At 39.7% G+C, this 26364-nt stretch overlaps 1 protein-coding gene across 1 annotated transcript in view; it reads right to left on the reverse strand.

Annotated features, from left to right (window-relative positions):
- Positions 1-3573: 3573 nt before the first annotated feature.
- LOC111598821 (tyramine beta-hydroxylase) overlaps positions 3574-26364 on the reverse strand; it is a gene marked incomplete at its 5' end in the record, with an annotated part of 32648 nt that continues 9857 nt past the window's right edge. Inside the window, 6 exons of the mRNA XM_023314251.2 lie at positions 3574-4400; positions 6066-6253; positions 6338-6687; positions 8683-9074; positions 9132-9283; positions 9339-9697. Of these exons, the coding sequence (XP_023170019.1) occupies positions 4100-4400; positions 6066-6253; positions 6338-6687; positions 8683-9074; positions 9132-9283; positions 9339-9697 (1742 nt within the window). The remainder of the gene's footprint in view (positions 4401-6065; positions 6254-6337; positions 6688-8682; positions 9075-9131; positions 9284-9338; positions 9698-26364) is intronic.

Raw genomic sequence — 26364 nt, forward strand, 5'->3', positions numbered from 1 at the left:
TCTGCACTTGTTAAGCAGGGCTCTACATACCCTATATATAAAGAGTTGGAAATACTTCAATCTAAGAATATATATATTAAATTGCTAATTACTGATCATTTTCTCATCTTTTGTTGTTTTGACAAGGTATCTCACAGTTAGGAAAGCTCACAATTTACAGCTTATTAAGTGATTATGTGCTGTTAACGCCCTTTATCCGTTTATTTAACTTGTTAACTTGAAATCTGGCCTCTTTACGACAAGCCCCAGAAACTACTTCAAATTAAAATAGTTTGAGAGCTGGGGCATTACGAGGCTATTGCCATTAAAAATCTGTCATAAAATAACGCTAAAGAGACAACCCTCTGTGGAGTCTGCTCGCTTTTAAGTGGAGTTCCAGGGCCACTTAAAAGGCGAGTGCAATGATTAAATGTGCATATAAAATACGTATCCGGGGCCGTAATAGCTGTGCACGGATTCCAATTTAGTTTGGGGGTTGTAAAGCAAAAAGAATAAACTAAACTAGAAAGAGAAGTCGAGTCTGAAATACCCTAACGATCGGAAAATTCAAGTCAAATAGATTGATAGATTGACTGATTGATATAAAGCTAGTTAGCAAGATTGATAGATATACTTTTAGAGAGATTGATAGATTGCTGGGTACATAGATAGACTGATGGATTGATTAATTGATTGATCGCTTTATTGCTTAATAGATTGATCGATTGATTTGATTGATTGATAGATATATAGGGTGGTAAATAGATTAATATATAGATTGATGGATATATTGATTGACTATTTGATCGATTGACACATAGTTGGAATAGAGAGATTAATATAGATTGATGGGATAGTTGATAGAGAGATTAATATAGATCGATGGAAAGATTGATAGAAAGTAAGGTATATGATACTTTTTAGGCTTGGTAGCAGTTGGTTAATTATAGCTAAGCAAAGTCGAATAAACATTGCAACGGAGATGGAAAATAGTTTTCACAATATATATCTATGTATAGATATTTCGCCTTCCTGTTTAGCATATATACCCCATAAGTCCTTCAGACATTACAATGCTAATGATCAAATTATGATGCCCTTTAGAAGAGCACAAAAAAATAAACGTAAATAATGTTTTGCAACGTTTTATATACGATTTTTATTTAGTTTTTTTTTGCAGCTTTGTGCGCGCCAATGAATATTAAAATATTTCTGTGCGGTTGTGTACGTGTGTGAGTGTGTCTGGGGTTTTTTTTTTTTGTTGCATGATTTCGTTTAAAAAAACTTTTAATTGGATTGCAACCGTTTTTAATACTTTCATAACGGCAAACGGCGTTCCTTCTCGTCGCACAAAACTGAAAATCAATTAAAATGCTGCATCGAAGGCTAAAATATGCAGACAGATTGGTATGAAACGAAATGGAATGAAATGGAATGGAACAAAGCAGACCCGGCCCAAAGGCGGCCAGCAGCAATGTATCAGTCAGTGCAAACTTTTAGCAAACGATTCAAAGCTTTTAACATGCATTTCAGTCAATTGCAATTCCGTCAGATGGAAAGGGTAGACAAAGCCCTGCCAGATTTCATCACAGTTAAGTGTCTTGATTAGTTTTGGTAGCCACTGTAGAATATATGTAGCCAAAGTCTCTACGACATATGAAACAAACTAAAGCCCAACTGAATTCTTATTTTAATTAAACATTTTTCAACCTTTTTATTTCTTCAACTTTATCTGAGTTTTATTAAAAAAAAACTTCTTCAAATTTTTTAAATATTTGATATAAATATATTTGCTGTATCTTGAAAAAAACATGTTCAGATCTTAAATTTGTTACCTTTGAATTTAAACATAAATGTTATAACATTTTCCTTTCAATAAAATTTGTTTCATCAATATCAAACATATATTTTCTTAATACAATTTAAAGTTCTGCAACTCCAAAAAAAAAAAAAAAAAAAAAAAAAAAAAAAAGAAAAAACTTTGTTAAAAGCTGAAAACTCCTTACTTCCTCTTAAAAAAACACACATTTTTTCTGGTATGGTGGTCATTTTTTATTAGATACTTTTTGTATACATTCCATTTTATATATAATATATATGTATATATAATTTTTTATGTTGTTTTTTTTTTTTTTTGGTTAGTTTTCTTTGTTTCCATTGTTTTATATATAAATTTCCATCTAGTACATATATAGGTTTTGTTTTTGTGTTTAGCCGTAGAACAATTATCACATCTTAAATATATATGTATGTAGCTACACTTAGACATATCCATTCAATGTTTTCTGCATATGTATTTTGTGTACATCAAATTTATTTTTATCATCTTTGGTTTTTTCATTTGTGTTTTCATTTTACCAAAAAAAAAAAAAAAAATTTACCAAAAGTCGCTATTGATCATCAGGAACAGCAACAACAATAACTTTGAAGCACGGGAAGGTTCTCAAAAGCAGTCGAAAGCTGTCAAACATACACAACATTCTCACTGTAAATTGAAACTGTATAACTATCGATACTATTTGATCTGTAAGTATCGATTCTGTATTCAAAGTCATCACTACTCTTAGTCTTCTCTTATACTCATCTTATATTCATTTCTACACTCGTATACTTACACTCAGCTGATCTTATACTCACTTCAACTCATACTCGGAAGAACTTATTCTCATTTACACATTCTCAGCTGATCTCAAACTCACTTTTACTCATACTCAACTGATCTTATGCCCACTTCGACTTATATTCAGAAGAACTGATACTCACTTCAACTCATCCTTAGAAGAACTTATAATCACTTCAACTTCTACTCGGAAGAACTTATTCTCACTTTCACACATACTCAGCTGATCTTAAACTCATACTTAACTGATCTTATACGGACTTTCACTCATACTCAGTTGATATTATACTTACTTCAGCTCACACTCAGCTGATCTTATACTCACTTTCACTCATGCTCAGCTGAACGTATACTCATTTCGACTCATACACACTTTAGCTCATTCTATTCTGCACTTATACTCATTTCATCTTATGCCCATTTCTTCTTATACTCTTTTCATCTTATACTCATTCATACCCACTCTCTCCGCGACTGCTCATCATGCATTGACGCAGTGACAGTCCATCCATCTCAACTCACATTTCTCACCCTAACCTAGAAGCAAACTTTGATATACCAAAATCAAATATCGATAAATGCTCACTATCGATAGCGTGTGGCAATCGCTTTGGACACATGCCTGGCTGTTGGCTATCCAAAAAAAAAAATAAAAGAAAATTAATTGAAATGGCAAAGAGCGAGTAAGTTGCACTTGACTCGATGTCTGGTAATTAGAGCTGGCTGGTGAGCAGGTGTGTGGGGTAGGTATGGGCAGATGGACAGGTGGACAGGTGGGCAGGGCGGCCTTTTTATCTTACACTCGTTTCGACAGGCTCAAAAGTTGACTCATTTATATTGTATAAACAGGGCCGTTAGCTTGCATTGAAAACTGTTTCAGTCCGTGGCCTCCGGCGCGCTGTCGCTTGCTTTTGTAGCAGCAGCAGCAGCAGCAGCAGCAGCAGCTTCTTCTCCATTTATTTTCCTTACGGCATTTCGTTTATTTTGTTTTGTTTCTCTGCTGCCTTTTCTCCCTCACATTTCTTTTACATTTTCCTTTTGTGTCATTTGCCGCTTCAAGCCGGGGCCAGCAGCCAGTCGGCAAATTTCAAAGGCCAACAATTCATTAGTTATTTAAAGAAAGTTTTTTTGGTTGCCCAACACCCAGCCGCCTGCCCCTCCTCCTCCGCCTCCTCCACTGGCTGCTGCCCAAACCCGCCCGCCAACCTTTTGTCTTTGCCATTTCAATTGACACTAAGCGTTGATGCTGATGTTCCTGATGACAATCGCCAAATACCACTATATAAACAACAACAGAAAAAAAATAGAGAAAAGAACATTTAGAGAGGGCCTAACGAACCCGCTGCCAAAAGCATGCCATTTGTAATCGCATGCCGCGACTCAAGTATGTGTGTGCGTGTGTGTGTGCGTGTGAGTGCCATGTGTTCATGCCCCGCCCCGTTTGCCGAAATACGTAATTGGAATTGCGTATCCGTTTGCTTTGCTCATTGCTCAACGCTCCTAGTAGATGCACTCGCCTAGCAAATCGCATTCGCCCTTCTCCAATGGCTTCAGCCATAGAGGATTGTAGTTGGGGCAGAGCTTCCGATGGATGGGTATTTTGATTTGGACTGGCGTCGGTGCCACGCCCTCCCAGTTGCGTCCCTCAAAGCGCTGGCCATCGGATCGGTTGCACTGCATGCTGAGCGGCTCCTGCATGTACATCGTATATAATTGGTCGACATGCGGCTGTGTCCATTCGATAGTCCGATAATTCGCAGAACGTGCCCCGTTCAAGTGTATGCCATGCTGATGTTCCTTCCTGGATAGAGACAGAGATGCAGTGGAAGAGAGGGAGAGAGAGAGGATGAGGAAATTCTTAGTTTCCAGTGTTGCAAAATGCCAGAAATTGATTAACACTGCCCACATTATATAAGACCTTATCAAAGAGAACCGCGAGAAAATTATAAATAAAATTGTATTGCGATAATGGAACAGTGAAATGAAATATTTGGATCTTACAAGAAAAAAGCTCATTCAAGAAAAAAAACGTGCGGAAAAGAAACATTTTGTGATCACCTTATTAAGCTTGAAGTTAATAATATCGAAGATTTTATGTGGGAAACAAATATAATATTTTGAAACACTGGAATGGAACATTGGCATAAGTACAAGCAGAGCTTGCTTTAACTAAATACTACAGCTAAAAAACTGAGTATGGAATGGCGGAATAAACTGTATAGCAAAAATATGTTGGAACTCGATGGGTTGGAACTATAGAATGAAACAAACACAATACAGTATGTTAAATACGAAGTAGCTAAATTAAACTTCGGTTGCATTCAATGATGAGATGAAACAGCTATAGCTTAATATATAAACTGAAACGATGGAATGAAACAAGTAAGAAGGAAAAAGCAAAATAAAATGAAGCGTGCTTAAAATGTTGAAATTAAACTTTTAGAACCCAACAACTAACAACTAACATCAGCTGGAACGATGGAATGAAACAGCCTTCATTGAAGCAACGTGTATTAACAGTAATATTAAATTTTGATACAAAAATCTCATGACTAAAACTTAAAACAGAAAGTGGAATGAAGTGGAAATGAAACACAATGAGCTATTTTTCAATTTCAACGCACTTTAGATGTTTTCTCGTCTTTGTTTTGGGTATCATAAATTTTACAAACACATTTCCCAGGCTCTTGTTATGGGAACTTAGAGGTGGCTATAGATATCTATCCCTTTGGCCTATTTGGCTAAGCTTTCTTTATGCCCGTCACAGCTTGCGGACACCTACGGATTTTACCTTTTTGTGCTACGTAAATTTTCATAAGTTTTCCCATTCTCATTCAATCAGCCGCCTTTTGTGCACCGCACCAGGCTTGAACCCAATTTTTCGGCTGCCAAAAAGTCTCACAAGTTTGCCAAGTCTCGCAAGTCTCTAATCTAATGCTCAAAAATAAAGAGCAGAAGAGTTTTCGCTTTTCTTTTGACGCTGGCTTCACAAACAGCGAACTAACAATGCGAAGCGCCTTCGAGGGCTTTGCCAGTTTGTTGCTGTTAGGCCTGGGCCCATTAACGCAGGCAATTAGCGTGCACCTTGGAAAGCGCGAACCGACGGACGGAGGAACGGCCGGATAGACGGACGAACAGGAAGCTGAAGACATTTCCGTTATGAATACGCTTAAAGCGCGGCAGCCGCAAACCGGAGCCACAACAAATGCCGGAATGCCAAACTTTTGCCTTTGATGGAAGAACGAACAGACACAGAGATAGAGATAAATATACAGAGAGAGAGAGAAATCGAGATGGAGCCATTAAGTTGCTGTGTCGCTGGTGTCGCTGGGGAAGTTTCTTACCTTACCCTACCCTACCCTACCCACTCTCACCCACAAGTCGCGCTCCCGCTGTTAACTCCAGCGCCTTCCTCACTCTGCGTCTTAATTGAAACATTAAGCACGCCCGCCTTTCATCCGCTTACCGCTTCATATAGATAAAATAATCCTCGAGTGTCTCCTCGGAAACGGAACTCTTGCACACCTCCAGCTTGGTGGCCGGATAGTAGTGTATATAGTTGACGCACATCTCATCGCTAATGGAGAAGCCGCCGAGCGTGGCATTCGCATAGCCCAGCGTATTATAATAGCAGGTGGTGACCAATGCATCGCCCTGCAAAGAGAGAGATGCAGAACGACAGAGAGAGAGAGAGGGAGTATATGGTATATTCAGAGAGAGAAAGACCTTAATGCTTACCGGCAGAACGCGCGGCTTGTAGTGCAACGTGCGCATCTCCTGAAAATGATGCGAATAGTAATCATCGCGATTTACCTCGCGCAACTCCTGCTCGCCGCGGAAGTGTCTGGTCAGGATGCGAACGCCCCGCAAATGCGTATGCAGCTGCGATCCAAAGATAATGATGCCCGTCTTTGGCAGCGCGGCCCGTGTACAGTCCGCCACACAGTAGCCACTCAGCGGAAAGGCCGTCTGGCCGGGTGGTATGGCCATTTTGTCCGTATACTCGAGACCCAATTCCATGACGCCAGCGTCGTACTGCCGCAATGCCTTGGATAATTTTATGCGAAATCCAGAGCTATCCATCAGACCTGCAGGGCGTATGATTAATATTAATGCAAGTGCACAGCAACTGAGGCAGACAGCAGTTCACTTGAAGATGCACACACGACTTCCCATTCCTCCCAGGCGCAAACACACGCACGACTCAGCATCACGTGCTAACGTGCGATAACTATATAAAACCAAAAACAGTTCGTGACGTGGCTGATAAAAAGAAATTTGAAAACAATTTATAGAATTTTAATTTGAAAAAAAAAAAAAAAAAATTAAAAGAAATTCAGGATTTAAACCAAGTGCGAGATTCCAATCTCAAACGAAAAACTAACTTTAAACATTAAAAAAATGAATTTAAAGTTTAATTAAGCAAAAAAATTATATTAATTAATAAATTAAAAATATTTTAGGGAATAAAAAATATATATTTAAAATTATAAATTATTTTTATAAAAGATTTAAAATTTTTTAATAATTTTTACAAACGATTATAATAATATTTTTAATAATAATATTTTATAAATAATATTTTTATTTCTTCAAAACAAAAATAAAAAAATGTATAAGCAGATATGTAAATAATAATACAAATTTTTTTAAACAAAATAAGATTATTTAAGAAATATGTAAAAACAAATCAAAATTATGGTTTATTTTTTATATAAAAAAATAACTTAAGATGTATAACAAAAACATTATTTTAATATTTAAAGAATTTTAAAAATAAATATATATATACATATTTTTACATATTAACAAAAGAAAAAATTTTTTTATACAAATTTTATAAAAATGTGTTGAGAAAAATTTACAAATTAAATATTGTAATATTAAAAAAACAAATTTTAAAAGGTATAAAGAAAAATAAACATAACAAACAATTTTTTTATATATAAAAAAAAATGACTTAAAAAATGTTTAAAGAAATATTAAATAAAAAAATTAGTTACTATAAAAATATAATAGATTTAAAAAAAATAAATAATATAAAAAAAATTACACACTTTAGACATAGAGAAATAATTTGAGCATCAAATGTGCAATTCCATAAATAAAAAAAAAAAAAAAACAAACAAGAAGTCGGACAGAAAAAATTGTATTTTTATAATTATGCGTGTATAACATGCGTGTTCTTGCTTTATTTTTCGTGTTCGCTTGGCTGGAAATTCGACCCATCTCTAGCTGTCACACACACACACACACCCAAACAAATAGACACCGTGAGTAAGACATTGGGCTGAGTGGTTCAGTGAGGAGACTGTGTGGCCATGCATTGCGCTAGATGAGGCCATCGACAAGGATGTGTAAGGATATAAGGGGACACAAGGACACTCCAAGCAGCAATAATGACATTTTGCGTCTGCTGTTTGTAGCAGCCACAGTCACTCCCTCTTGTTGTTATTTATACAAAAGTTTTAATGAAATCAACCCTATGCATACCCCTAAATGTATGTCTATATATATATATATATGTGTGTGTGTGTTTTTGTGTACTCTCACAAAAAAATAATGGAAGCAAGGAAGGACGGAAGTGAGGAACGCGTCACACAAAAGCAGCAGCTCAACAATCATCTAAATCGAATTACCCCTGGCAAATTGCCATTGTCAGTGTGACCACATTCTTGCCGCTTTCTACTTTTCATTTGAGGTTTTTCTAAAAACAGTGTTGGTAACTAAACAAAGATATCTATTGCAGCGTGAACGACGCAATGATACCCTAACCCTTGCATGAATGTGCTGCTGCTGAGATTTTCCTGGATATACTTTGATGTAAATTGGTTCTAGAACCAAACTTAAACTATTGATGGAAGCAAAAACCTAAAGGTGCCTAGGTTCCCAGGCTTTTCATACTTCAGGCTTTCATCTTGATCTGGAAATGAAAATTAAACTTCATCTGGATCTTGATGTTGAACTTGAACTCGATCTGGAGTCTCTTTGTACTCTTCGTTAATTTTTGTTTAGATCGAACTGTTGGCAACTCTTTTCATTATTCCCCATGATTTTTTTGTTTGCTTGGCAACTGCACTCACCCTCCTGTAGCTCTGGATTATTGAAGTGCACCTCGAGCCGCACGTAGGGATTGAAGCCGGGACCACCGATTGGCAGGCCAGCTTCTGGCGGATACGTAAAAGTGCTGGCACCCATGGCCCACAGTGCCATTACCTTGGAGCAGACCTTGGCTGCCAAGGGCAGCTGCTCGCAGTCGCCGTTGTACAGCGGTATGTCAACATGCTCGTCCGTCTCGCAGTGGAAGATCTCCATGTGATGGACAATGCCGGGCGACTTGATGATTGGCTCGAACTGGACAATATGCAAACGATTCTTGACGAACTCGTCCAGGCGCTGCACATGGCACCAGTAGGTGGTCTCTCGATTGGGCACCGGCGCTTGTTCCAGCGTTATTTCGATTTGTTGCAAGTCACTAGGGAATAGCCAAGAGCGTAACAGGGGGGGACGGGAAGAGCCTTGCTTTACTTACGTTTCGGGTATGAGTATCTTGTCGGCGCGTAGCAGCTGCAGCATCTTAAGACCCGCCTCGTGCGGAGCCGTCACATTTGGCAGCGCGAACTGATGATCCTCCAGAGCGAGCTCCGACTCGCCGCGTGCCCAGACCACGTACATGGTGCCCTCCTGCATTACATATAGCTTAGATTATACCAATTTTGATGTCTGTCATTCCACCTACATGCAAACGCAGATCGAGCGGATCGCAGGTATCGAACTTGCGCTTGAAGGCCAAGGTAAACTCATCCATTTTGAAGACCTCGCAGTCCTGCTGATAGTCCTTGCGCACCCAATGGCCGTCGGGGCTGGTGTAGGTGTCGGTGACCACATTGAAGAATCCATTCTGATTCTCAAAGAAGCAAATGTCGGCATCGGCCAAGCTGCCACGTTTCGAAAAGCCCAAATAGAACCAGCGATGCTGCTCATTGAAGGCATTCTGTAGATGGAAAAGCACCTCCTGCTTATACCAGTCGACCATCCAGCTCAGCTTGATTTCCTTGTCATCCAAAAAGATTTCGTGTAGCTTAGTGTCCGAGAGACCTGCAAATGATGATGAAAAAGAGATGAAGATTAAGGGATTGCCAGTTTTTCCTTAATCTAGGTATCCTCAAGATCCTAGACTCGTAGATCCAATGGCTCACAGATTGACTACTTTGAATGCAGCTAAAGGGAGTTAAATCGGTTGGCTGATAGATTTTTATCAACCAGGACCCTGGGCTCTAAGACGATAAAAACTATTATATTTAGTGTTTGGAAGTTTTCCTTGAATCTAGGTATCCTTAGGACCCTAGGCTCTAAGACGATAAAGTCAGTTACACTTAGGGGTTGGAAGATTTCCTTTAATCTAGGTATCCTTAGGACACTAGGCTCTAAGCCAAAAAGCGTTGCATTTGGTGGTTGGGCGTTTTCTCTTAACTTAGGTATCCCCAGGACTTAAGTCTCTTAGACCCTAAGAGTGGCCTGCCACGCGAAATTTTTATACTATCTTTACCTATGCCATAAGATCTTTAGCAGTTAGAGTCTTGAAATACTTAACAACTTCAGTTTTCAGTTGAATTTTCCCCCAACAGCAGGTTCCCAAGTTACTGAGCATAAATAGCTAATAATAGTCTAAGCTACATCTGTTTGGCACAGTCCTTGGCTTATTCAGGTTCTGAGTGGGCAAAAAATAACATTGTTAAGGCATGTTTCGCCTGCTGCCCGCCCAGTTGTCTGTTATTTGACTATGGCCTTTTGCTTTTTTGCTATTTTATAACAAGCTCAAAATGAATGATTGCAATACGAGCACAATTACGTGCTGGCCCTGTCCAGAAGTGGGTCGGAATGGGGCGAATTTGTAGTACAAGGCAAGATAATCAAGTTGCCTCTGCACTAATTACCAAAAAAAAAATAAAAATAAACAAAAATAATAAGGGAAAGCCAAGCCGAGGCATGGCAAGGCACTGGGCAGGACGAACGGCAAAGGAATTCAATCTTTCAGGCTGAACGTTATCTCCTCGACTTCGAACCGCAGTCGAGTCCAGTGCAGCTGTATGCGTAGCTCAGGTCATTAGATTTATGTTACCAAAGGACACTCGACCAGGCAACCGAACATCAATTACAACTACAACAGCATCTCAACTGAGCCGGGCCGGTTAGAGGGAGCAGCGACTCAGTGGAGCGGCAGTAACGAGAAAGAAAACCCAATAAAATGTCAAATCCAATTGGCAAGCACACACACACACACACACACACGCACGCACACACACAAGGACCCATCATGGATATCGTATAAACGTAGTTTGCAAAGTATATCAAACTGTTTGACAGCGGGCATGGACATGGTGTTGCGTGGCCGAGCTGCCGACGGTTGCGCTAGATGGAGTGCAAAAAGCGACGCTGCGAACACTCGATTACAATCAAAAGTGACAGCGATTCGCTGCGTTTCGCCAGTGAATTTATTGAGATAAACGAAAAACTGAGTGCCTCGAGCGCCCAGCTGAAATGCGGATGGAGCGGAGCTGCGGAGCTGTTGCTGCAACTGCTGTCCACTGCCTTTTTGCGTTGACATTTTAACTTCCTTTTTTTAGTGGTTTCACGAGTTGTTAAGAAACTATGTTGGCTATGACTGGACCAGGTTGGTAATGGTCTAAGTGAATTTAGTTGAACTCAATCACTTTGCTTGGATAACACTTCTATATATCAACTCGCAAAACTTCATGTTCCAAGTACATCAACTCTAAGCCTTGAAGCTCTAGTCTCTAGCTAACTGTAGATGGCAGCTCACAAAGCACTTTTATACAGCTTTGCTTACTCTTTTCGCAATAATTCCCAAAGTGTTTAGGCATAGCTAGAAACTAGGCTTAGCTAAACTCGATTTCTTCCTAGAACTTATTCAAGATGCTTAAAGCATCTCTCTTACTTACGAGTACTGGATTGAGAAGCCTGTAAAGAGCACTAGTCCACTTCCTGTCTCTATCTATTTTGAAGTGCCTTAACTGTAGATGGCAGCTCACAAAGCACTTTTATACAGCTTTGCTTACTCTTTTCGCAATAATTCCCAAAGTGTTTAGGCATAGCTAGAAACTAGGCTTAGCTAAACTCGATTTCTTCCTAGAACTTATTCAAGATGCTTAAAGCATCTCTCTTACTTACGAGCACTGGATTGAGAAGCCTGTCCACTTCCTGTCTCTCTATCTATTTTGAAGTACCTTAGCTGTAGTTGGCAGAGTCTAGAGACAATTGAAATGTTTTCTACATTTTTTGTTTTCCTTTGATACATTTGCATTTGCAGCTGTGACAGCTTCAGCTATCCGTGATATATAAATTACAATATCTCAAAGAACATATCTCACTATCTCAAACAATACTGTAAGCTGTCAATTCTCAGAGTTTCCACCTACAGAGCTTGGCACAGCGGAAGTAATATGTGCGCCCGAATTAGCCGATGTCCAGCGTGAAGGTGCAACTCCAGTGGGAGTTTTGCGTTTGGTTTGCGATGTCTGGCACTAAAATTGATTTGTTATCCTACATATGTCTCACACACACTCACACACGCACAACAAACAGCAGCATTGGCAGAGCCACTCACATATATCATTTGCCAAACGGTGTTCGCGCCAACTCGTTTCTGTTTGTTTTACAACCGCAAAAAAGTCGAAAAAAAAAAACACAAATAGAGAAAGTAAAAAAAGAAAATGGGAGCAGAGGAAAACGTGTTCTCACACCGAATTTCCATTTGGAAAATGCTTGCTCTTCTTCTTCTACTAGCTCGTCTACTCAGCATTGGCATTGTCGTCTCTGAAGTGGAAATAGCAACGCTTATAGCCAACAAATTGCGCTCATTGTTCAGTCTCTTCTCGCCCCATCTCTCCTTCTCTCTTCTGGCATTTTATCTGTTCAATTTATTATTCGCTTCACTTTCGAATAACTGAAAAATGTTACCAATTTGTTATCATATATGATTGCATTGCCTGTGCACACATCCGGCTGAGTTTGTATTATGCAAATGCCGAGCATATTAACTGAATCTACATAATTATTGAGGCTAGCTCAACTGTGATGTGGTCGGATTTTCCCATGCATAACAAACCTAATCATTGGCTGGATAATGCATAAAATGAGGACAGAGGGGGAGAGGATGAGAGAGCCAGACAGAGTTAGATTTAATACAATTAATATGCAGAAATTTATAGTTAAGCCAAGCTTTGATTCAAAATTTCATTGAGCCATATGTGAACTTGTTTAAACAAATGAGTTTTTGAGTTTTGTTGACAACTCTTCTAAAGCTGAGCTAAGAAAATGTTTCATAGCGTGACCAAATGAGAGCTATAGGCTAAGAAATTGCTGTGAAACAAAAGCATCTTAAGTCATGCCAATATTTTCAGTTAAGTCTTAAAGCCATATTCATGCCATTATAATTATAGCAAGACATTATGCAAATAGCCGCCTTGGCCAGGCAGTGAGTGCTTTGAGCCTGAGGCTTCATCTTGGCTGATTTGGTTCAATTGGCGTCTCGAATCTTGGTCGCTCTGAGCTCAGCTACACTCACGCAACTTGCAGCGCTTCTCTAGCAACAGTTGAGCTGGAATTTCGCGTAAGTTTTTCAACTATTCGCGAAGCAGCAACTGTTTCGTAATTAAATGGCCAAATTAATTGAATATTTTGTGAGCTATGTGTTATCGATAACTTTAACAACTGCTGAAATATTGTTATCGAACATAGCATCACTGCAGCTTGGTTATCTTTTGCTAGAAGGCAAAACTTTATTATAGAAATAGCACAATGCATTGCTCTGTTATCTTAACTTTAGTTTAATTAAATTGTAGTTAATTTGCCAGAAGGGATTTATATATATATATATATATATATATATATATATATATATATATATATATATATATATATATGTCTTCTACTTGTAGCTTCACTTAAAACTTAATGAAAAACCAAATTTCTCATGCAAGTACACAAAATGAAATTTAATTTGCTCTCAGCTTTGCTTTTCCTTGAATCAGAGCTAAATGTTTAGATCTAGGCCATATATATAGATGTAACTATATATACACATATATATTTATATATATATACATGCAATCGCAAATGCTCTAACATTTGTATTCATTTATTATTGAGGTACTCCACTCTTTATGTAGCCTACTTTTGAGCTGAGCTGAGTTGAGCTGAGTTGACAGTCCAATAAGCGCAAGTGACTATCTTTTAAATGAAATCTAAACATTTCAGATGTCTAATCTCAGCTTGAGATGCACACACACACATACACACCCACACACTCGCACACTTAGCTGGCATTTCGCCCATTCAAGACGCAGCGCAAAAAGTTTTAATTCTCTTGAAATTCGATTTGTGTTTTGCCTACTTTTCAGCTGAAGTCGCAAAGCAAAGAAAAAAATCAAGGTAAGAAAATTGAGAAAACTAGCTGGGAAAACGTTTGCTCGACACCTGCTGGATTTTCCCACTTCTTCTTATTCTTCTGCTTTTTTTCGACTCGCTTTTCAATTGCTTTAGTCTCGATTGCTTTGTCTTAACTTTTCAATTGCATTTTCATTCACACTTAACAGCTTTTATCCCGTCGGCAATTTAAGCTGCAACAACAACAACAACAGCAGCAACCTTGCATTGCACACATAACTGTAAATTTAATAAACTTGTTCGGAGTTTATTGCATTTGCTTGACTGCGCCTTGGCCCTCAGCCCAGCTCAGCTCTCTGCGCGACTCCAAATACCAATAAGCAAAAAGGAATATTTATATATATATATATATATATATATATGTGTGTGTGTGGATAGTATGAGTGCTTTAGTCGGGCATACTCGGCCAGCAAATACCCTGTCGCATGGCTATTCTCAGCTAGAGACTTGCATCTATAGCTGTGACTGTGGCTTTGCTTCTTCTCACTAAAACACTTATTTCGTAAGCCTAGTAAACAAGAACTAACATGCCTCTAATTTTCTAATTTTCGTATACCTTATGAGTAATACTAATAACAAATATGTAAGCTTTAACGTTTAAAGCAAGTGAGTTATCGATTTTAATCGATATCATAGTGCCACATGCCTATATCAAGTATACGTCTTTTCTCTTCTACTTGAACTAAGCAAATATGCCCCAAAATCATGTTGCAGCGTATGAAAAAAAAACGTGGAAATAGTTTTTTCCTGCAAACTTTTAAATATAAAATCAATTTAATTAAATTGAAAAACTTTTATTTATTAATAGTTGCTATGTAAGCTAGAAAAAGATGAAGGCGAAGAATATTTTGTGCAACTATCTGGAAAGCATAGTGAAACTGACACTGATCAAGTATGTATGAGATATATATATGAGATATACATATATATATATATATATATATATATATATATATATATATATATATATATATATATAAGTTTGTCTCAATTATAATTAGAGATTTGTGCTTTTCTTTCTATATCTATTTCAATTATAAACTGATTGGCCCATACAGCTAGATATTGTGTATACGCCATGCACAACTTATCTTACTAGGCATATTCTAGTAAAGATATACATATTTATAAAATATATATATATATATATATATATATATATATATATATATAACAAAAAAGACTAATATTGAGTAGCTTATAATGTATTAAAGTCAGCTCAAAAATATTTGACTAATTAAATCTTTTTTCTTGATAAATCTTAACCAAGTTCAAATAGCGCCTTGTTATTTGAGCTTAAAGCAGTAACAGAGGCACAGCTTACACTGGCTAAGCAAAGCCTTATATAGTCAACATAGCCTATGTCAGGTGCCTATACTCTACCTATATGAAAACATGAAAAACTTTTTGCTTTCTTCTTTTTTTTTTTGACGTTGAACTTGAAAGTCAGCTTTTGACGCTTAGCTTTGAGGTGTGTGTGTGTGTGTCTATGTGTGTATAAGTATATGACATTCCGCGTTGTTTGTAGTGTTGGCGGTTAGCCTCAATGTAGTACGTGAATGCGATGCAGAGTTGTTGGCTGCATAGTTGAGCATTTTTGCCATTTTGCGAAAGTGAATGAATGAATGAGTCAATGAGTCAATGAGTCAATGAGTGAGTGGGTGGATGGGTGTCAGGACAGATGGCCGACTCATAGTCTACAACGTGGTTGGATGATGAGCATTTGGCATGCCAAGGCATACAGGAATTTTCTTATTATGCGCTGCATGCGAGTAGAAATATTTTTTTTTCTGCTTAGCCTCAGCGTCGGCGTGGGCCGAGATGCTTTTGAAAGTATTTGGAGTATTTGTACAGACGCCGTTTGCTTTCGCTGCGCATAATCCATTTGGTTGGAATTATTCTGGGCTAGCTGCACAAATCTTCAATTGCTTAAACCCTATCGCTCTCGATGCCGTCAGCTATTTCTTTTCTTACGTCTCAAGTGCTGCCATCAGGGGAGCAGAATAGCCAAGCTTAGCACGCAGTCACCTCACGCCTCTCTCCCTATCTCTCTCTCTCTCTCTCTCTCCCTCTTTGGTTCTCAGAATGCTTTATTGAATTCCCTTTTTAGCGCTTTGCTCCATTTCGATTGCCTTGACGACTGCCGGCGAGTGCTGCGGAGCAAGTCTCTTAATATAAATTGACTGCCCCGTTGTCCGGTTCTTGTCACATTGAGTTATGAAAGGGGGCGTTGCGGGGCGGCGTGGCATAGCGCAAATTGTTCCCACACTTTTGGCATGGTTTTCGCTTGATTGAGACAAATATTTGTACAAAATTTTGCTTTTCGTTCGGGTCAACGTTGCGGTCGCCCAACTCTATAAATTATTGGGGATTTATTGTGGCCGCTGCTTACATAAATCAGCTTCTCTACATATAAACATATACCTCTCTCTCTATCTATAGAGATCTCTCTGCACTGGCATTGAAGCTGTTGGCCCTTTTGATGGACTGCCTGAAACGAGCTCACGTTCCATGGGCAGGTTAATATAATTGCTGTGGCAAGTGCTTCACTGCTTCCCCTGACACTTTCCACTTCACTTTGACATTTTTGAGTAATGGGCCCTCAAGTCGACAAGTCTTAGCTGAAGAGCCAAGTAAAATATATTGAAGCTCTCGACACTGTCAGTCAGTGCATTTTGCATTGCCTACACAGAGACGAGGCAAATGCAGGCGAAGCGAGAAGCGCTTTGATAAGTTATGCGATGAGCATAACAAATTAGGGAAAGTGAGAATGGAACAGCCAGCAGAGAGAAGCCGAGAGAGAAACTGAGAGTAGAAGGAAGAAAGTGTATGCGAAGCGAGAAGCGTCAAGATAAGTTATACCTTTGTCTATTGAACAAATAAGAGAAATTAAGCAAGAAGAAGCGAAGAGAGAAGAAAGGCTCTTCTCTATTAAGAACTACGAAAAGTCAAATATTAAAAATATAAAAGAGAGAAGCAGATAAAAAGTAAGAAGCAAAGTCAAATTACGAATAATAAATGAAGCTCTGCAAAAAGTAGGCTGAGCAGGGAGAAGCTAAGCCTAAAGCGAGAAGTTCAACAATTCAAAGCAGAGAAACAACTTTATCAAACAGCTAAACAGAAAGCGAGGAGAGAAGCAAAGCTAAAAATCAAATGTGTTTGATTAGAGAAGTTAAGCAAAAAATTAGAGGCAAGAAGAGAAGTAAAAAGCTGAAAAGTAGGCAAAACTTCTGCAATGAAAAGGGCGAAATGAAATAACTAAAGTGAAGCGAGAAGCGAAAAGGCAAAGAAGCAGGCGAAGCAGCTAACAGTTAGACACAAAGACTAAGAGAGAAGCAAAGCAGTAAAACTCTAAAGTTCAATTAGCCATGAATTAGAAGGCAGAAGAGAAGCTAAAAGCTAGATAATAATAGGTAAAACTTCTTCAGTGACAAGCGAGAAGCGCAGATAAGTTAGGCGCTTGACAGCTGTATAAAAAGTAAGGTGTTTGTGGCCATACCCATGTATATTATCTAAAATCGAACAGCGAATGACAGCTAACGCTTCTCTCTTCAATTATTCAATAAGTGTTGAACTAACATGGAAACCCTATTACGGAACGGAAATTTTAATTGATTATTGCTCGTGTCTCTATGTGGAGTACATGAGTAATACATTAGCGTGTGCGGGAATATAAATCAAATTAAATTGCTCACATTTTGGACAGCTGTGATCCATGCCGAAAGCCGTGCAATGAATGCTGCACACGCAGAGGACATGCACACATTAATGTGTTCCATGTGTGTGTGAAGGATGTGCGTAGGGTCATTTGCAAGCGTTGTGCGGCGCCATTAACATCACTCGGCTGCATAAACAAGAGCCAAACAAAAAAGAAACAACAAATTGGCAGCCCCGACTCCAATTGCAGTCCGTGACCCTGGCCAAAATATTCGCCAGTTGCGGTGCGCCGGCTGCGGCTGTGACTGTGGCGATGGGCGGTGCGGCTCCAGCTTCAGCGTCGGCTCCAGTGATAAATAAATTAAAAGGCACACGCGAAACAGCAGGATGCCCAAAAACTGCCCAAAGCTGAAAACGCAGCCTAATAAAGACTGACCAGGCCCTGACCAAGCACTGACCACGCAGCCCAGGAGCAGCAAGGCACGCCATGTGGCGGCAGCTGGGCCGACGACCGTCTACCGCCGAACACACGTGTGCCAATGAGTCCCGAAAGAAAAGCCAAGCCGGTCGGGCGTCACTGACTGCCGTTTGCCTCTGCCAAATAGCTAAGCTCGAAAGGTATAGCGATCCCAAATGGAAGCTGCTCACGCCGCATATGCTCCCTTTGCACCTTGCGAACGAGCATAAAAATGAAATCCAGCGGTTTTTGTGGCCACGCTCAGACCCAAAACTGTCGAAACGAGCCAGCGCAATGCGAGCTGGCAAGCCACATAGCCCGAAACCAAATTGATAAAAAAAAAAAAAAAAAAAAAAAAAAAAAGAGCAAAAACCAACTTCACAGCGCCGTAGCCGTAGGAGGTGCGGCAAGCAGGCTCAATTTAGAGCGAAGCTGTATAGGGATAGGGATAGGGCTACGGAATGTTTGTTGTTCGATGAGAAGTCGACGTAATGTGTGCTGGGATTTCATTTGTGCATAACAAGCGAGAACATAATGAAAAAAGATCAAATTAAATTTGAGCTCAGCTTTAATGGTGAACTTTGGTATGCTGCCTATCGTCGGCAATCGATAGTTATCGGTTCGAAACTACATTTATTGGAGCTAAAGTCGAAGCCTGCAAAAAGGTAGTACAAATGCTTTTCTATAGATAATACATATTTAAAATATACTATATTTATCGATAGTTATCGATTTCAAAAGCGTTGAATCTGACCCATATTACTATGCACAATCAGCTCAGCTCAGAAAATAAAGATGAAAAAGCTGAACAAAACTGAACTGGAGGGCGCTTATAAGATGATATCGATAGTTATCAATTTTTCATAATATAATAAATATAATATATAATATAATATATAAGGATTTTACGCTGAAAGCTTATATAATTATTGAATCAGAAATTGACGCCTATCGATAGTTATCGATACTGTAAAGCTAAAGCTTAAAAGCATTAGAAGTTCAACTTGCAATTGAAGACTCCTATAGAAATTCATAAATCCATTCATTCTTATCGTTTAAAAAAAATATCGATAGTTGTTTCCAGAAATCGATAATCCACATGAGCAAGGCGAGAATTAAGTTGAATTCTGCATTCATGAATGCGCATAGCCAGATATTAAATCCAAACCCTTGTACGAGTTGATGTTTCAAGCCTTTAGCTGAACTATCGATAACTCTTGTGTGATTTCCGATAAGGCGATTAGCCTTTTTCGTATGCTTAACTGCCGCAGTCATATGGTTATACGAGACTACTGAAAGCTGCAGCATTTTGAGCTTCAGCTTTATCGATTTTTGCTGTAAATACAGAAATATCGATAAATACTTAAATTGCATTAGCTTGGCAACACTGTGTACTGTGAGCAGCTGCAATTGTGAACTGATGCGATTCGTTTGCTTAGATCTGTTCAGCGGTTCGACGCTTAGTTGAGCTCGGTTTCTGGTTCAGTTTTGGTTTGGTTTGGTTTGCTATTGTTGCAGGCTGTTGCCAGTTGCTGCCCCCAATCAGTTTCGCTTGTGGCTAACGCAGCATGTGTTCGTGAGTGTGTGTGTGCGGGTGTGTGTGTGTGTGCGTGTGTGTGCGCGTGCTTATGGTGTGCCGGGTCCAAATTAGGTTTCATCTGCCAGTTGCCTTTTTCACTCTGTTTGCAAACTAATTTACCGTTAGTTATTGCGATTGTGTGCGTGCACACACACACACACACACACATTTATATATATATATTTATATCTATCTGCGTATAGATGTAGCCTGGTCCCAAACCCAAAGGCAAGTCCTGCATATGCCGGCCATTTGTCTGCCACGCCTTGGCCATAAATTATACGCTCTTGGCCCAGGCAATGAAAACACGGCAAGATGCCCAAAGATACGCACACACGCCCGCAACACACACAGCGAGAGACAGAGCTGGCAACAACAAAGTTGTCACTTATAAATGTGCAGTTATTTCCATTAAGTTGTTGTCATCACTCTGACATTCCTTTGAGTCTCATCTACACACATAGTCTTTCTCCCTCTATGTCTCCCTCTCTCTCTCTCTCTCGCTGTCTGCCTGTCTGGCTTAGTTGTCGAAATTTGTTGGGCCACAGGCCAAGCTAGGTAATCTAGGCCTAGTTAGAGTGGGCTGAGCTGGGCGCTTAGCTCTTGCGGGCAACCGACTTAATCACAAGTAAACGACGTCTCTCTCCACCCGCCAGCCCCCCTGCCGCTTCCCTTACCCCTCCCTGCCCTTTAACTCAACCAAATCTGCAGCGTCAGCCATTCATTTGGTTAATGACATTGTGTGGTGGCCGCTGCGGCAAAAGTTACACACACACACACACACACACACACAGCTGGCAGCTAGACGCGGCAAGTATCTGTAAGATACTTTTGCATAGCTCGCCCATAAACTTTAGTTTTCTTCTATTTTTTTTTGCTGCACAGGCTGTCAAGTGGGCACAGCCAACCCCTTGCCAGGCCCACTCAACACACACACACACACACCTCCCAGGCTGACTGTTGTTTTGTGCATTGCGCATGCAGCTGGCCGTTTGCGCGTTTTGCTTGAATTATTTTAGCCGCAGACTCAGCCCCAGCCCAGCTTTTGTGCTAATGCCGCATGTGGCATGACCACCCGCCACGCCTTCTGCCTCCTGCCTCCTGCTTCTAGCCACATGTGCCTGCGCGCACTTGGCGCAGCAGCCGCACAGCAAAAATAAAAATGAAATATAAATTTTTAAAATTAAAAAAGAAAAAAAAAGACAAATTAAATTGTGGAAATGTAACTAAATTAAATGAAATGAAATGTTGCTATTGCCACAACTGGCGGCTGCGGTGTGTGTCTGTGTGTGTGAGCGGGTGTATGTGTGTGTGAGCGGGTGTATGTGTGCGGGTGTGTATTTAGTATCTGACAGCTTGCTTTTACACATTTGCATACACTCGCTGTCAAAATAAACGTCGCACCAGCCGCATTTGCATCGCAAATTTTTGACGTTTCAATTGCCATGTTTCGCTCAAATCATGTAAATTGAACGTTTTGCGAGTGTTTCATTTCAGCATCGTCTATCCTTAATCTTCTCTCTTCTATCATACATCTTGTCTCTTCTCTCTTCTATCATACATCTTGTCTCTTCTTTCTTTTCTCTTCTTTACTTTCTCTTCCATCTTTCATCTTCCATCTTCCATCTTCCATCTTCCATCTTGTTTATCGATAGCGCTTATCGATAACTTTTTTACAACAATTGTCACATAGTTCAATAGACATGGACAACATTATTTTTCTATTGTGGTCTGTGCTTTGCTGCGATCCAAGTGCCAGTTAGTGCCTTAATAATGTTTTACCATTAGCATAGCTTATGTAACTGTACATATGAGATACCCTCCTACACACACGAACTGTATTTACACATTCCTTATGTAAATACGAATCGTCTATGCCGCACTTTGATTCAATTTGGTTCAAGTTTTTATCACCCACATGGCAGTCAAGCCTAAGATGATGGCACACACATACACACAGTTACACACACACTCGCACTAACTGAGTTTTCACTAATGAGTTTCAAATGTGAATAGGACTTGACGCTTTCGCCACACTTGAGGCCTTTCCCCACTTGGCACTTGATGCATTGCACTTCAGCGTTGAATCTGAAGAGTTTTCCATTTCTATCATTTTTTTTTTATTTTATTTCTGCCATCGTTTTTCATTTCTAATGCAGTCACTCGTTGACCCAATTCGTCGATATTTTTTGGTTAATATCAAACGGCATCAGACGCAAAACGATAAATTCAAATGCAATGTGACGAGAGCAAGTCCCAAATGAAAGGAATTCACAATTGAAGTGGTTCCATTTTGCATATCACTTATATAAAAACAGCGTATAAGAGAGATATATTAACAAATAATTGACTGGAATTAAGGGAATTGCTAAGGTGATGTATGCTGTGGGAACTTAGATGATTTCTAATATCTTAAAACACTCTCAAAATACTTTTCTGATACCTTTTTATAGCAAAAATTAGTGCTGATTCCAACGAGTTGCCGTCAACTGAACCCAACTTGATCAAAATTCACCTCAATCCCAATTTAGCTAAGCTCATCGCAAACAGTTTCCAACTCACCTAGAATTAGTCTTATTTCAACAAGTTCACAAGCTCACTTTACGTAACCCAATTCTAATTGAAGTAAAGTCACCTCGACAAGCGCAAAACTCACCATACCCAGGCCGAACGTAGTCTACACTTAACCTAAGCCATGCTGCTGCAATCGTAAACTCAACTCAACAGACCTCAGCTCTAGCTACTCTTAACTCACCTCAACTAGGTCCAAACTCAACACACCCAAGCCAACTCTCCTCACTCTCGCGCAGCCTCCTCTTAAACAGACAAATTGGAAAGTCTCATAACTTTTTTTTAGCATTCATCTAAAATTTAAATATAAAATTATCAGCTGGACAGAAATAGAGAGAGTGAAAGAGAGAGGAAGTAGAGCACAAAGCCATTATTCATGCTCCTGATGGCCATGCCGGAAAAGCTAAGCACCTACGCAGAACAAAGGCGTGTCCTGAAGCCTAACAACTGTGGTAAGCCGCAGCTAATGAGTTATGCACATTTCACTGCTTCACTCTCTTCTTCCTTTTTTTTATTTTGTGTGAATGTCATTTTTATGAGAATGGAATAGAAAAGCCCCACAGCGCCTTTCATAAATGGCTGGCAGACGAAAATGAAATGAGAATCAAGAATGAGCATGAAAATTAAAATGAAAGTGAAAATCAAATTAAATTATGCCACAATGTGGCCAAATGAAATGAATATATATATATAGGATATATAGGATATATATGTAAGATTTGCCTATGGTTTATAGACTAACAAATGCCCTGTAGCAAAGCTTGAAAGGCTTAAAAGTTAAATATACTCTAACGGAAATGCTTAAATCGTTGAAGAAGCAGAACACGTAGAGCTTTCAGCTCTTAAGCAAAGTTGTATAGACTAGCAAATACCCTGTAGAAGCAGAGAGTTAGGAAGCCTTAAACCTTTAAGTAAAGAGAGGTTGACTAAAAACCTGCATGTTTTTAAATCTCAACTACTGATAGACTAGAATATACCCTGTAAAATATATTGATAGCTTAACCATTCCAAATATGTCGCCAAGTCGCGCATAGCCGCAGCTTATGAAATTATGAAGAGCATTTAATGAGCTGTTGCTGCTGCAAATTTAATCAAGCTGAAATCAATTTAAAATAGATTCATTTTAGCCGCTAATTGATGTGCCGCTGGCTAATTAACAAATATTTACCAGCAGCCAACAGCCAACAGCCAACAGCAGAAGAAAGCAGCTAATTAAACACTTTTCAGCTCATTCGGCGAAGGGCTTTAAATGTTTTCGTTAAGACATTTTGTCGAGCATAAGCAAATTGCTTGGCAACAACGTTTTGACACTTTGCCCAGCGGCTCTACTCGGAGCCTTTGATGGTCCCTTTAACGTAACACCAACAACAATAGCAACAACAACAACAACATCTAGTTAACTACAACAATGCGAAATTTCTTTGACAGCTCTTGCGGGCGCTCTCAACTTGCGGCACGCCGGCGAGCATAATATAAGATAAATAGTTATAATTAAAGATAACAAATACCCTCGACTCGAATTCCTATAATGAAGCACATATTGATGTAGTTAAGAACTTGAGAACGTCGGGCACTCGCCGTTAACCAAGCATAGCAAATTTTGATAGATACCATGATGCCATCTCTTATGACAGCTGAAGTTTGCCTAGGATGCCCCTGCGCTCGTTCTGACTTCGAAGTGTTCTTGGCTATCTCCCAAGGCAATTCGTATTATCAAAGTTTGTGTCTTACTAAGCTGAAGTTGACTGACTGATTGACCGACTGATTGACTGACTGACTGACTGATTAATTGACTGACTGATTGACTGACTGACTGACTGCTTGACTAACTGATTGACTGACTGATTGATTGACCAACTGATTGACTGATTGACTGCTTGACTAACTGATTGACTGACTGATTGACTGACTGATTAACTGACTGATTGACTGACTGATTGACTGATTGACTGATTGACTGATTGACTGATTGAGTGACTGACTGACTGACTGACTGATTGACTGACTGACTGACTGACTGACTGATTGACTGACTGATTGACTGACTGATTGACTGACTGATTGACTGACTGATTGACTGATTGACTGATTAACTGACTGATTGACTGACTGACTGACTGATTAACTGACTGATTGACTGACTGATTGACTGACTGACTAATTGACTGACTGATTGACTGACTGATTGACTGATTGAGTGACTGACTGACTGACTGACTGACTGACTGACTGATTGACTGACTGATTGACTGACTGATTGACTGACTGATTAACTGACTGATTGACTGACTGATTGACTGATTGACTGATTGACTGATTGACTGATTGACTGATTGAGTGACTGACTGACTGACTGATTGACTGACTGATTGACTGACTGACTGATTGACTGACTGATTGACTGACTGATTGACTGACTGATTGACTGACTGATTGACTGATTGACTGATTAACTGACTGATTGACTGACTGACTGACTGATTAACTGACTGATTGACTGACTGATTGACTGACTGACTAATTGACTAACTGATTGACTGACAGATTTATTGACCGACTGACTGAAGAAGAATGAGGAATGAAGAATGAAGAATGAAGCATGAGCCAAGCTGACGCATATCTTCACGTACAGCTTGTTTAAGGCGCTCGCAATTAACGCCGTCCACTTAATGCCTTCAAGCATTGCCACCTGACAATGTTTGGGGCACATCTGGCTGCCTCGGGAAATTGCCTTTTAAGCACACTCAATATTTGACTGGCAGCTAGAGCAGCTGTTGGGGCTTCATTAATGTTGTGTAACGGAGCAATTAATACAACTTTTGACAACTATTGACCGTGTGGCAACCCCAGTGACCCAACCAGTGTTGCCACCTGTGTGCGTTACAGTTGAAAGCCAACGTAATGCGATTCTAAGCGACCGTTAGATGACAGTTAGATGAGCAAATGTGCTTGCTGTTGCGTAATGCGCACGTAATACCCAGAGCAGAGCTCCCATTCTGGCGAGTGTAAAGCCGACATAACTTGCAAGTGTGACCAGTCCGATGAAAAGTCTTGCGCCACATTAAACAAATCTCAATTTGTAGCTGGCCCTCGCCCTTTGTCGCCCTGCTGCAGGGCAAAAAGGAAACATCAAATAAGCAGGATAATGCTATGAAGGTGAGCATTAGATACATATGTAACATGTCACCTGGCTGTGCCAGCTAAGTGGTTTCCCCTAAGCTTCCCCCACCTGCCCAACTGCGCATCGATTGCCGAAAGCAGAAGCAAAAGCAAAATTCAAAGAGGGAAATCTTTTTGGACAGCATTTGCCTCAGCGCACTTTAAGTGACAGACACGGCATATGTTGGCGCACACGCATACACAGGGGGGTGTGTGTGTGTGAGAGTGTGTGTGGCTGGCCTGGGAAAAAGTGACTGGCGCTTAATAAAGCCACACGAAGCGGAAATGAGCATGTAATGTTAACGGAAATGCGTTCAACGACGCCATCTTGCCGAAACGAGAATCCGCTGCACGGAACACACAACGCAATGCAGCATGCAGCATGCAACATGCAATCTCTTCATATATATCTATATATACCACACGTTGGGGTGGCACGGGGCAAGGTATTGCTGCTGCCAGCTGAAATTGAAATTGGCTTGGCTTATTCTAAAATACCCCAGAGCAAGAGCAAAGTGTTAAATTGTGTAGCGAACGAACGCGCTTGTCTCTTTCACTAAATGAAAATACAACTAAAAAAATGGCTCATGGCGCATTGAGTGCAGCTGTGACTGACTACGAACTACCCTGTAGCGAGCTTTATAGGATAACAAAACTCTCTCACTCTAACTCTCGCTATCTCTCTCTTCATCTCACTTTGTCTCTCACTCACACTCTATCTCTCTCTCACTCTTTCTATATTTCTCTTTTTCTTTCTCACTCATTTTTTCTCACTCAGTCTGTATCACTCATTCTCACTCTAGTTCCGACTCACTCCATTACTCCCTATCTCACAGCCTCACAGTCTCTCTGTCTCTCTCTCTCTCTTGCCCT

Source organism: Drosophila hydei, unplaced genomic scaffold (genome assembly GCF_003285905.1).
Source record: "Drosophila hydei strain 15085-1641.00,03,60 unplaced genomic scaffold, DhydRS2 tig00000215-arrow-arrow-pilon, whole genome shotgun sequence".
NCBI lineage: Eukaryota > Metazoa > Arthropoda > Insecta > Diptera > Drosophilidae > Drosophila > Drosophila hydei.